This window comes from Pygoscelis adeliae, unplaced genomic scaffold (genome assembly GCF_000699105.1).
Source record: "Pygoscelis adeliae isolate BGI_AS28 unplaced genomic scaffold, ASM69910v1 Scaffold8, whole genome shotgun sequence".
Lineage (NCBI taxonomy): Eukaryota > Metazoa > Chordata > Aves > Sphenisciformes > Spheniscidae > Pygoscelis > Pygoscelis adeliae.
This window is the reverse complement of record NW_008825260.1, coordinates 1,441,412-1,455,724: the sequence shown is the minus strand read 5'-3', so window position 1 is coordinate 1,455,724 and position 14,313 is coordinate 1,441,412. Positions and strand designations below refer to the sequence as shown.

Sequence of the window (14,313 nt, the reverse complement as noted above, 5' to 3'; positions counted from 1 at the left end):
GCAAACGGTGCCGTAGATATTGTTTGGGAACAACAGTCAGACATTCAGGGAAAACCTTTGCTTCGATGAACAAAAGCCGCTCATGACAGTTCTTTTGTCCTAGACTTCCAGCTGCTCTGACCCTCAGGGTCTTTGGACTATCACAAAAGTCTGCCAAACAGACCAGTAAGTTATATCTGTATACAAAATGCTTTTCAACATGCTTCTAGAATCTAGAAATCTTTTTTTCCTATAGTATGAACCAGCAATACCTTTCCTTATTTTCTATAAATCTGAATTTTCATGTTTGTAAGTCTCCATGATCGCCAGAGAAAAGGTCAAATAAAGCAGTTGTGCAGTACTCTCTAAATTTAAAACTGGCAGCTGTGGAACATGCTTCGAGTACCACTTCACTGTTTCTCATTATACATCTATGGCTTGGTAATCTTTATCTTTAGCATCCCTTGTGCTTGTCACAATGTCTATCGGGAAATCTGGGGTCTGTGCAGAAACCACTCTGGCTGTTCCTTCCAGGTCCCATGATCCCGGCAGGTTCTCAAGGCTTAGTGAGCTGATTGCACCTTGGCTAAAGCTACCTTCCTCAGATCTGCTGGGGAGCACGAGGTGTAACGATGTCTCTGATGAAGAGCATACTGAAGAAGAAAGAGTTGCTGAAATAGACTGAAGAGGAGTCAATGTAGTGTCTGAATGGGGAGAGGTGCATCTTAAAAATTGCAAATTGTCTTTCTGAATTACCTGATACTGGGAGGGGGAATTGTGAAGGCCCAGTGTATAATAAAATTCACTGTCCATAGAATTTTGCAGGGTGGGTTCAGTTCTTTGGGGACTGCTGCCTACAGAGGACAGATCTGTATTCCAAATGTCACATAACGTGTTGCCGTGGCAAAGTTGTGCTTTGGTGCAAGTAAAGTTCCCAGCTTGCATGTGCGTGCAAGGTTGATGCGTAGTCCAAGCCATTCGAGACCGCATACTTTCCAGGGTAGGACTTCGAGACATGCTGTGCACAGCACGGAACCCTGGAGGCTTCTGGGCTGTGAGCAGGTTCTCCAGAAGGTGCATCATGTTCTTCGTATCCTTACTTAATTGTGAGACTTCTTGAGTTAAAGTTGTCACCTGTTATGGCAGGACAAAATATCACAGTATTTATTTATGCAGTCATGCCTGAAATACACACATACACACCTTTTTTCCTTCCTTCTAACAATCACAGATTGTTAGAATCTGTGTCACAGATCAGCTTTGATCTGTGGCACAGTGTCTTTACTTTAAAGAAATATACTCTACTAATCTATAGGAAAATAGTCCATCCCTCTACCTTACCACAACTACATGTTACACTCCCTGTGGCATATTGAAATAATTAAAGAAACTCAATAAAAACGTATGATGGAAACACCTTAGGCATAACTCACCTGATTTTTAAATGATACTCTGTAAATAAAGAATGGCCTTAGGATCAGAACTGAGATGATTTCCAGTGACAATATGATATCAATAGCTTCTTGATCAATCATTAAATATTTTAATGCATAAACCGTTTTTATTAACCAATTTTATACTGATGAATGATATAAAAGTGAGGTCTTATGAAATCTTGTTCAGAAATAAACATGCAAAATATACTGCTGTCTTCATAGTAAAATAAAAGGAGCCAATACCCGAAGTTGTCAGAGACAAGTAGTAGTTACATGAAAATCTGGTGGACTACTACTAAAAACAAAACAAAGAAGAAAAGAAACTGGAAACGCTAAAACCCACTTGCTACCTCTAAACATTTAAACAATATAAAAGCCTGTGAAAGTTTGCTTTCATGTAGTTATGTTTATGCTTGAAAGGTGTTGCATATATAACACTTCAGAGAGAGAGTAATCCATAGCATAGATTATTCTGGTGTGTGTGCAAAAGGAAGTGTCATATTTTGTATTAGACCTTTTTTGGTTTTTTTTAATGCTGAAATCACTGGATAACATCCAATGAATTACATGAAGTCTTTAATCTCCCAAAAATTGCTGGTTTGAATGGGGATCAGATTGACAGGTTCTAAATTTTTATTTTAAAGTAAATTGATGTATGAACATTAACGGGGACATTCGTTAGGACATTATAAGAACATTTTGGGAAATGAAAAGCCTAACTCAAACATAAAAGTGACCCACTCACCATTTCAAATGTGTTTGTCTTTCCTTTTTCCTTAAGGAAAAGTTTGTAGGAAGTAAAAATCAGTCAATTATTTTTAATAAAGAGAAATGAATCGATCAAAAGGTAGAAATGAACTTTGTCTCTATGGTAGCTAATCAATCTATTTTAGGTCAAACCACTATCGTTACTGTTAAAATAGAGTTTCTCATACTGATGCTAGTGAAAATATTCTGTTGGAAAAAAAGACATGACTGCATTTACCTTCAGAAGGATAAACCACCTGTCAAAAAGAAAGAAGGCTAATTCAGGGGGCCTTTCTTTGCTCTGAAGTAAATACTCCACTGACTAGGTGTCCTACACAGATTAATTTTCATGTAATCAGAAATACAAATACAATTTTCATTTTTCTGACAGGATAGTTCCAAACAAATCTACTGAAAAGACATTTCAGGCTGAGTTTGACTGCGTTATTACAGGCACAATAATTATAAAGAAATTCTGAGTTAGAAGGAAAGTAGGAAGCTCCAGTACAGCTCCTGTACATCTATTTGTTTCTCTCTGAGCTAAGAGTTGAAACCCATCATGTTGTTTAATAGTCTTGTAATGATCACATTACCCCGGAGGGAAAATGCTTAAAGGGAGGAGGCTCTTGAGTGGCACATTACAGGATCTCTCTCTCTCCACCTCTCTTTCTGCATTTGTTACCTAATTAAGTCATGCTAGATAGAAAATAACTATGAGATCTCCTTCTGCCAGCTGAGATTAAGCTTTGAATGCTTGTGAGCTCATTTGAACTTCAGTTAAGTGAGGGATTAAAATATGCTAGGAAAATGATTTGTGAACAGGCTTCCTGTGGGGTCAGAGGAGCCAGAGCAGGTTCTTGGTACTGTTTGACTGTAAGGAAACACACTGTGAGATTTCTGGACAAATCAACCATGCAAGAACTTCTGTGCTCCGCTGCGAAACGGGAGATGGCGTCGCAAAACCTCCAAAAGCTTCTTTGGGAAGAAAGGGGGAAGAAGGACAACCAAACCCATGGCTACCTAGATTCAGTGGTCATCAGTTCTTTTTTAGGATCATCACTGGCCTCTACGCTTAGCAGATAAAGCAACTTTATTTTCTGTGCCCAATTTCCCAACTTGCACCCATTTTACAGGGCTTTCTGCATTTGTGCAGACAGGAAGATTGATACTACCTTATGATTATGCATAATTCTGTGTGAAAATATCTGCAACTTTAAAATATCTTGTTTGGTTTGGTCCATGTTTTTCTCTTCCATTTCTGATTACTTAAAGGCTTTTCAAAAGTGTAATTATTCTTTAACATGTTTCTTTTCCCAATTCATTGAGACAATACAGCAAAAATCAATCCCAGCATCAGTACTTGTGGCAGTCCTGAATTTCTGTTAATTACAACTTTCTCTAGTGCCCAGATACTATTTTTGATATATCAGCTAGCTCTTAGAGTGCTATCTTCTCACAAGCTTGCTCTCGCACAGTCATAGGAACTGACTTGATAAACCAGGCTTTGATGTATGCTTTAATAATTTCCAGTAGTATGATAGTTTAAGATCCAAAGTTTTTATGCCAAACTTCATTAGAAATTGACCACCATTTAGTGAGATCTATTTGGACCAATAGTGTTCGACACAGGTAAAGCAAATAGGTAATTTTCTGGATCATTTAAAAGCTTTTCTGGATTTTACAAACTGTTAATCTTACCAGATTAAATCTTCAATATCTGTATTACTGTTAATTACCATCTCTATATATATTATTATACTTACATAGTATACTATTACTGTTACTATCAATACTATACTGTTTATGCTATCCTTTTTACACTCTGCAGAGATTCTTGAATAGATGTAAATAAGCAGGTGTAACAGGGAACAATTTTATCAATTATGTTAACAATTTCACAGTGCTCCAGAAAGTGCAAAAGAACAGAAATTAAAAGCAAAAGAAATTTTAAGTCTATGAAATAGAAACTGAAAGCAGTACAGTTTCCTCCTGAGTGAAAGGACTAATTCCTTGCATGGTGGTAAGGCTATTCTCTTTTCAGGACTTCAGTGATTATTGCTAGGCAATACAGCTAGTTGTACAAATGGTTCCTATTGTGCTAGGCAGACAGCTTTAAAACGATCTGTGAGATCCCAAACATACTTGAAATGCTGCCTTAACAGTTTCTACAACTTGAAAAAGATCTGCAATGTTTTCCTGATGTAGAAACTGGGATTTATACAGGTTTAGCTAGAATTAGCAAGCGGTGCTTCTCAGGCTGGTCAAAAGCAATGTGCTGGTACCTTTTTAGCAAACTCAGTCTTTCTTTATAACAATCTGTCAAAACAGAGGTTTTTTTTAACATATGGACTTGAATAATAATACTTTCTGATGCCCTGACAAATATAAGTCTTAATAGTTGTATTTTGCATTTTCAAATTACTTTGACAGTTTCAGTGGAAAGAGTATTTTTCTTTACTACTAGTATTAAACTGTTGTGCAGTTTGAATACTTTGTTCCGTGTAGTTAAGTGGGAATGGAGGTGACTGTATTTAAACCTCTCCATAAAAGTGATGAAAAGCTCTATATAATGTAAGATGATGATGGTGATTATTGCTTTGTTTAAATGGTATTGGCTAAACAGGTTTCTTTGTTTTTCCATTATATATTCCAGCTTTTAATTTTTATTTTTTTTAATGTTTAAAAATGTTTCACTGTTCCTGGAGAAATCTGGAATAAGCGGTTTTTTTCCTGATTAGAAGCCTAATAGAATACACTATTTTTTTTCTCTGTTGCTTACTTCCTTTTCCAATTCAAACTTCACCTAGACATCTTTCTACCATGATTCTTTCTGAACACCCAAAGAAGAGAAGAAGAAAATTTGCTTCTTAAGAAATTAAAGTTGCATTTTGGCAATGCAGAGAAGCTACATGGCTTGCACTGCATATGGCAGCTTCTCTATTCCCTTGCTTGGTGTTTCATTGCTGCTTCTATTCTTGTTACCATAAATCGGCAGATGAAGAACGCTCTAAGACTCAATTTTGGAGTTTTAGAAAGCAGGCATTCTTTATTACGGCGCCGGGTGCAAGGTGGAATTTCCACAAATCAAGCACACCTATGTCAAGATTACCGTTACATTTATACACAAAATTATAAGATAGTACACTCCCAGTTACAATGATTGGTTAGTGATTTACATATAATTATAATATCGGTTATGTCATTCTCTTCTGTTACTACGCTTGCGCGGGGGAAGGGTCTTCACCTGGGCAAGGGTCTTCTTGACCTGTGGGTGTATTTTTTAGTATTATAATGAAGGCAGTTCACTTCAGGACACCTTAAAAGTAGGTTCTGTTGCCAAGTTGGCCAACTAGATATCTACCTTGCCAGGTTGTCAAATAATTCATCCCATAAACAATAGAACCTAGAGGCTCTGGTTATGGTCTAGAGGGTCCAGAGAATAGGGAATAGGGACTTCAAGCAACACAGCCTCAAATAATAAGTAACACAGCAACCTATACATAACGCTACCATAAGGGCTAACTTATTAAAATCAAAATGTTCTTATAGTTGATTATTTCATAACCTAAAGATTCAGTAAAACTTAAGATCATCTTCAACATTCTGGTGCTTCATAAAGTCAAGGAGACTTTCAGCCAGAATGAGTTGTCTTTTGAGGCTCAGGTTAATTAGCTGCTAATACTCTGTTTCCCAATAAGTGCATTGTTGAATGAATGAAATGAGAACTGAGCTGAGACAGTCTTCACTGATCATCTATCAGCATCTCTGTAGCCATTGGTGTTATGGTGACAGACATTTCTGATTTAATGGCGCTTTAGGAATAAAGCTAGTTGCAGAAGAAAAAAAAAAAATCCAGTGCAGCTAATCTGCCTTCATATTAAGTATACGGGATTTGTGCAATGATATGATGGTTCAGTTGCAGCGAAATAAATCCAGAAATCTGGATATAAGAAAGACGTTGAGGTGTTGGAGCACATCCAAAGAAGAGCAACAAAGCTGGTGAAGGGTTTAGAGCACAAGTCTGATGAGAAGCAGCTGAGGGAACTGGGGTTGTTTAGCCTGGAGAAAAGGAAGCTCAGGGGAGACCTTATCACTCTCTACAACTACTTGAAAGGAGGTTGTAGGGAGGTGGGTGTCGGTCTCTTCTCCCAAGTTACAAGTGATAGGATGAGAGGAAACAGCCTCAAGTTGTGCCAGGGGAAGTTTAGATTGGATATTAGGAAAAATTTCTTCACCGAAAGGGTTGTCAAGTATTGGACCAGGCTGCCCAGGGAAGTGGTTGAGTCACCGTCCCTGAGGTATTTAAAAGACGTGTAGATGTGGTGCTTAGGGACATGGTTTAGTGGTGGACTTGGCATTGTTAGGTTAATGGTTGGACTTGATGATCTTAAAGGTCTTTTCTGACCTAAATGATTCTATGATTCTGTGCAGGAGTAGAAGAAAATTTGCTGGTTTCTCTGCTGACTTGCTAGCCAGCTCTTGGGCAACCAGTCTGTCTGGATAAATTAGAACACTAAGATTATTGCTATTAAACAAGTAAGGACAAAATAGGAAAATATAAAGGACTAGATAATTTAAGTGTATTCAAATTAACGGGGCCCCCCATGAAATTCAGTCTAGAGAAAGTGTTCCCAAACTGCAGTTCTAATAATAATTTGTGGCTCTTCATAGTTGGATATGGATGCTGCCTTCAGGTTGGCATAGAATCAGGACAGTGTCAATGATGGCGGCAATAAGAAAACCAGGTTTGGAAATTACTGCTTCAAGGAGTTCAGAAAGTATCAGGGACAAACTCTGACCAACTAGCTACTGACTTTGAGAGCAAATGGAGGATCATGGAAATCCCAGGTGGCTGGGAGAAGAGAAGCTGTTAATGTGTACTGTTGAATGAAAACCTGAGGTGGTAATATATGACATTGGGCAAAAATATTAAGCAAACAATTTCTATAAGTGCCTAAAGAAATAGTTAAAAAAGAACATAAATTAATTAGTTAAAAGAGAACAACATAAATTTCTTAAGAATAAACCATGGCGAAACAGTCTAATTCTCTTCTTTAACTGAATAACTGGTTTAATAGATAAGAAGAAACTGTAGATGTAACATATATCTTGTCAGAAGACTACTCAGATGTTACTGTCCACATGACATTCTTCTAAACCAACTAAGAAAATGTGACAAGATGTAATCACCGTGAGTTGGATTCACACATGATTGGAATGGTTTATGATTAGTGGTTTGCTGTCATCCTGGGAGGACATGTCAAGCCATTCTTTTTAGAAGCCTATCCTGATCTGTTTTTATTTAATGTTTATTTTTAGTGGCTAAATCAAATTCATGTTCACTTTTAAATATCAGTAATATGAAATGCAACAAAGATAAATGTTAAACATTACATTTGAAAAGAAAATGTCAGAGCCTATGCAGAGTATTATAGAAAAATGTCTAAAGATTTTCACTGAATCACACATTAATCATGCTCCTAGGATATATCAACAGTAATATTTTTTTTTAATTGGACACAGGAAGGGGGTTCTCTTCACTAGGGATGACTTAGGCTTGTGCAGCTTGAGTTTGTGTATTTTGTCGGTGACTTAAAAGATCTAACCAAAGACAATCCAGAAGAAAATGAAGAGTTTTAGAAAATGTGATGGGCAAAGAAAGATGAATTTGGTTTGTTGAGATCTGCTGGAACAGTGTGTTTCCAGTATAAATTGGTTTTAGAAAGAGAACGGCAATCAGCTTTTTCTTATATCTTCTAAGCATAAGAGAAAAAACAATGAACTTGCATACTAATGGAGATTTACATTTAGATGTTGGGAAAATAGATCTTTTCAGTACAGGAAGGTTTTGAAATGCCTGTTAGAGAGTTAACTGGATAATCGCCATCATCTGTCATGGTAGTAATACTTCTTAGTCAAATCTGAAGTCAGCTTTTGGTGCCCAGTTGATTTTTACACTGCATTGCTTCCTCTCTTGATTAATTTCTGTGTCTCAGGTGTGTTTCCATGAAGGAAAAGTGCAAGAGAGACACCACAGCATATAGGACCTATGTCCTGTATGCACCGTATGTCCTGCTTAAAAAAGAAATTAACCTAAGCTGTAGAGCATCAGCCATTTTTGTTACCTTTATCTGCCAACAGCTAGTAAGCTAACATTAAAAGAAAGGAAAAAATAGCTGGAAAAACTACTCTACAATCATCAAAGTACAAGAGCAGATAGAAACAGACAAAACAACAACAAGGTAGGAGTTCTTTGGAAATACGAATGTCAGTGCTAAAAGGAAAATATATTTTCACAAATCTCAGTAGACAAAAAATGTATTTACTTGGTGGTTATGGTTTAGAAAGCTTTTATTTCTTAACACAAATAATACTAGGTTTTATGTCTTGACTTTTACGCTAAATTTACACAGTTAAAATCCAAAATGGATAGATTAGTCATAATTAGTTTTCATCATCAATAAATGTCATTAGTTCACTTTTTGCCACATTTGTCTTGATTGAAGGATATTTTCCAAAGTGAATTATTGGGATAGCCTTGCTGCAAAATAATTTCTCTCGTGATAATATAGTTATGAACTTGTTAGGAAGAACATGTTATTAATTACTGTAAGTCAGGAGAGTTCTTTTTATGAGTTCTCAAGCTGCAAATTGAACTTCAACAGTACATCCCCTATGTAAAACTGAAGGCCTGATTAACTTCGCTTTACCAAATATTCTTTGTTGGCACTGATTATAAAATGTCTGTTTCATCATGTGCATACATTTTTAGTATGAAGGAATATTTTTTACTTAAAGAATTTTTTTTTTTTTCCCTGTGCTGAGAGGACAGAGATTGATTTTTGTCAGCTGGATGTGACATATGTTTTAAAATAGTCTATTTATAAAACTTCTTTAGGTGATCTGGAAAATAAGCATATTGATTTAGGATTGTTTCTTTTGTTAAATGAAAGTGAAATATCCCTGTGAATGCATTTTCTCTGTTCTCAATAAGTGCCAAATGCTTAGAGTATTTTAAGCAATTCCATCCAAAATACCCTAAAATTAAAAATAGCTGAATTTCCACTAAGTGCTCCAACATGCTGCTAAACAGAAGGCAATTTTCTAGTACAAAAGCTGACCCTATTCATATTTCCTCATGTTTGTTTGTTTTTTCAGTTGAATGGGAGAAATGCGAGTACCCTGTTCATTATACTGTTTTAGTACTGTAATTGTGGGGCGTACTGATGTAGTAAAGTATGAAGTCAGCCCCCAAATTCTGAAGGAGGCTGCACTGGAGCTGAGTCGCATATGGGAAGAACAGGGGACATGATAAAGAAATCTGAGTTTGTCTGCATGCACTGCACAAGCTGTCCTGTGCTTCTGAGCATGAATTCGTGTACCTGTGTATTTGAATGAAGAACATGTACATGTGCACTCTGCAAATTACAGGAGAAAAATTATGGCTAAAATTTGGGTATTTGCTCATTTTTAACTGGTCTATGTTTTAAATAATTCAGATTTGGGTTTTGCACATTGAATCAAAGTAGAAGTATTTCCATGCTCTTTTCATATAGTTGCATTCAAATAATAGAGAGCTAAAAGCATAGTAGGTAGGGTACAGACAATGAGACAGTGATAGGCAGGCGCTTTAATCTAGACTTATGGCCATCTGTATATCTCAGAAAATCTGCTTAGTGGTTTCCTATTTTTACTTCTGGGGTCCTTAGTAGTTATGTATGATTGCACCAGGTAAATGGTGCCCCTGAAAAAATGCTGAATGTTTAGATACATTCATCTGATCAGTCTTTGCAGACACATCCGTTGAAAAGACCAGGTTGGGTGTACAGATCTCTGCAAAGGAAGGATGCATAACTGTAAGGCAGAAGACCTATTCCCAAATTCTCGCTCGGCCTAATTTGGAGCAGATCTCTGAATCAAGCTTTTCCCAGCTCAGAAAATGTGCCATGCTGTTGGGTATTGAGTCACTTAATCTTGAAACTATTGCTTAAATAATTGCATTTTTACAGGAGCAAGAACCTGAACCTTAACCTTAACTCTCTTGCCTGCACATACTGAACATACTGAACTATAATGAAAGTCACGCCTTTTTTTTATCCAGTGATTATTTAGACTAAGTGGAATGGGAAAATAGGGTAGGAGATTAAGTAGTCCTATTCCAGTCCACCTTGCAATACTGAACCAGAGGGAAATTTCCCTTTTATCAGCTTGGATCTCATTCAGGCTTAAAATGAGAAGTGGGGTTCGGTGAGAGGATGAAGGAGCTGGGTAACTGGCTGAGCAGCCAAACCATGGAGCTATACAATAGGAATCTGGGGTGCGTTGAAGTTTCTCTCACATTGCCTAATAAAGTAGCAGTGCTGACTTTGGAGCCTACCCTCTTTAGAGGAAGTCTGTGCTTCCATTAATCCTAAAGTTAATACGTAGCAAACTCTGAGAAGAGAAATCAAGGCTCTGTCTTCTGTTAGTCCCATTCTTAGGTAAATGAACTTTCCTTTGGATTATGTAGTAAATGTCATATGCCTAAAATACCGCCAAGAGCTCCACTGGATATCTAAGCTGGATATAGCTGGTTTTGTATATTTATCTCTGGGATAACCCTTTTTTGTTTTGCTTTGCTAACAACAGACTGTATTGAATGTCTGAATGAGAAGATGCATGTCTTTGTTCCCCCAAAGAACAGTTGAAATGTTTTTAAGCAAGTAGTGAACTGTTCTAATACAATTGCCTTTCATGAAAGCAGTTATTTTTGCATTTGTTGATTGACTTCTGATCTCCACTGGAAAATGTATTAATGATAGCGTTTGCTGCTGTTGGCTACTTGTGACCTGTTTTCTCATATTTTCTTTTTCAGGAGGAGGCTGCATGTCTTAATAGAGAAGTTTGTTTCTAACTTTGACGGTATTTTAACTACTGCTAGTAGTCTGCTGCAGCATCAGTTATAATCTTCCATTAATGGTCATCATCGAGTGATGGAACGATGAAAGCACTGGGTCTACAAGTGTTGTTCAATACTTAATGTAACAACAAAAAACCCAAGGAACAGTTAGTGTATTCCAGCAAGGCTACTCAGAGGCTTATTTGGGTAAGTACCAAGTCAGTACTGTCTGTTCGGAAACTCCAGATGGGGCATGTTTGAATACGTGTAGAATATGCAATTAAGCAGCCTTACAGTCATGCAGTTTTTTCAATGTAAATTTTGATCCATGGGAGGACTTGGAGGGATACCCATCTGTCTCTGTGATTTGAGCCCAGAATGTTACCTATGAAATCTAAATCTATATCAGTTTAAAATTGCTCCTTGTGCTTTTTTTTTATGTCCCAATCCAATATTTGTCCCTATTGTATGCCCATGCACTGTCACATTGAATTGAGAATTCTCACTTATATAAATGTTTCTGTGTTTAAGACTCTTGCTTGGTCAGAGTGCAGAATGCTGTATTCTTTGCTAGGGGACATATTAGAAAACAAAATATGAGCTTGGAAAGTAGAGAATACTCCTTGAAGTGCTGCAAGGCACCAACAACAATCTTCATCTTAAACACGTCTACACTAGTGTAGATGTACTCTATGTAATGTACTCTATACAGCATGGAGTAAATTAATCTTAGAGATACTGCAAAGTTGAATATAAATCTTCCCTTAGGTTCCTAGACTAAGTCTGGTGTGTTTTCCAAAGTGTAGGGTTTTCTATAATCATTCATGTAGCCTCATGTAGCCTCGTGTAGCTCTATAATCTTCTGTAAGTTCTATGAGGTTGTGTAATCAGAGAAAGGTATCTTTCTCTGCTGTGACTAAACAGTAAGTACAACTATTTTCAGAATTTTTTCAACATTATTGTGTTATTTGTATTTTCTGGTTGCATTATTATTAATGTCATTTTATCGCTAACCAGGCTAGATGTAAATCAACTCAGGTGTTGCCAAAAGATGACTGAACCTACCAAAACGTTGTTTGGTTTCCAATTTTAGTACTTAGCACTCTGTGTTGATGCAGACCCCAGTCAGTTACATAGTGTGAAAACAAATTCTGTCTCACACACCAAGCTAGCAAGACTCCAGAAGTTGGTGGTACTCTTTTTGAATCTCCAAAGATTCTCTTCCTCTTACTTACAGGATTCCTAATACCTGCTCAACAGACAGAGACTAGAGATGAACCCACTTCTGCTGCACTCCTGTGGAAAGAAGAGAAGGACCTGCTGGTGATGACTTCTTTTTGTCTGACAACCTAATGGTTGACTTGTTTAATCAAGAATTAGTGGTTCAAATCCATCTATTCCAGGAGAGATTGCAGAAGTCTTGGAAGGTAAGCACCTCTTAATTCAAGTGAAGTCTCACAGGTAGCATACTATGTGAAAAAATGAATTGATCTCCCCTCCTCAATTTTAAAATAAAGGAATGAACCATATTCACAACAGTGAAATGTTTGTCTCTGGTTTTTGGACTCTGTTTCCCTGTGTGGAAACTTTAGAGTTTTACTGCATGTGATCATATTTCCTTTTTTATGTTAGGGTGAGCAAGGAAGTTGTGTAACATTTTGTTCAGATAGTGTTAGCAGGGAAAAATGAAGATTGTGCATGGAGGGAAATGACCTTCATCATGTTTGGTTTTTTTCTTCTTTTGTTTAACAAAGTGCCCTGCTGCAAGATTTATTTATTGCTTTCACCAGAAAAGCAATGACAAGCCCAGAACTATTGCAGTTGAAATGTTTGGTTAATCTACAAGATGCCTGCCTTAGCACATCTACCCGCCATGATATATTTTCCAATTGCCTCTTGTGGATAACCATCTAATCATCTTCATATTTTAAAAATACCTGTCCTCTTCAAAGTCAAAAGGGATGAATCAATATGACTTGTCTGTTTCAAAAGTATTATATAAGAAATATAATTTTCTATCACAGTAGTGTTGTCAATGAAGATCTTGGAGATATTTTTGAGTTCTTTGACCAAGCCTTATAAAAATCTGTAGTCAATAGGATGTGAGACTTTTGTCTGAACTCTGCAGTTTGACATACAAATGAGGTGATGCATTCATAGTGACTAACTAACCATGCATGCGCTCTTAGTTTAGGACATTTAATTATCCAAACAAGTTAACATGAGCCAGGATGAAAAAGGTTTACAAGCCCAATACTTCATATATGGAAATAAAGAATAATTAGATTAAGTGTACACAATATAGAAGGAAAAATAAAATAAAACTTGACATTTCTGGTAACCAAAGAGATTAGGAAAAAAGAAGTGAAACTGGTTGTGGAACTTATTTAAATGTTTCCTCATGTGGAATCATAAAGAATTGTCTCTAATCTCTTCATACTGAAAGACAGAGTACGCTGGGAACAGATTTTAGTCTTGAGTATAACTGTGAAGTTAAACTCTGATGCTTTCATCTTGTTAGCCAAAGTACTGCAGTGGCTGGATGTATGAAACAGTTTAGCCAGAATGTCTCCTCTTTAGTATCGGATTGATAGTCAATTACAGGTTTGAAGTTATTAGAAGGGAAGAATAGAAAGCACCACTGAACAATATTGGCCCTGCCTTCATCAGGTCATATTGCTTAGGCAGGAATGGATGACTTTCTGTTTCATTCTAAATAGGCACAGGTAAAGTAATTTGAAACATTTGATGTGAATTTGAACATGACTGGCTTTGCATTTCTTTCAAGGAAATTCTCCAAAAGCATAGCATTCACCAAAATAAGAAAAGTTGGAGGAAGGGGTTTGGGGAAAGAATGAGAGGAAAGAGAGAAACAGAAACACATACAGAAGAGGATAAATCCTAAGAAAATTAGATACTCTAACTATGCTAAATTCACTTTGTTTTTAGCTCTGACAAACTTTTATATAGCTTTCATGTAGAAAATTAATCTGGGAAGAGTTAAAAGCCCCAAACTGCCCTAAAAGTAGGAACCCCATTATTGTGGCCTGAATGAAGTCATGCTGCCACTGAGTGCTGCCATGCCGGACATGCTAGAACTTCAACACGAACTGGAGTCAAAGGCAGCCAAGTGGTATGCCACAACTGATATCACTAATGCATTTTTCTCAATCCCTTTGGCAGCAGAGTGCAGGCCGCAGTTTGCTTTCACTTGGAGGGGCGTCCAGTACACCTGGAACCAGCTGCCCCAGGGGTGGAAACAACGCCCCACCA

General features: G+C 37.0%; 1 protein-coding gene across 1 annotated transcript in view; it reads right to left on the bottom strand.

Moving 5' to 3' along the window:
* Positions 1-402: 402 nt before the first annotated feature.
* The window catches only part of KCNH8 (potassium voltage-gated channel, subfamily H (eag-related), member 8), a 202,597-nt gene continuing 188,686 nt past the window's right edge, over positions 403-14,313 (bottom strand). Inside the window, exon 16 of the mRNA XM_009329509.1 lies at positions 403-1,113. Coding sequence (XP_009327784.1) covers positions 403-1,113 — 711 coding nt within the window. The remainder of the gene's footprint in view (positions 1,114-14,313) is intronic.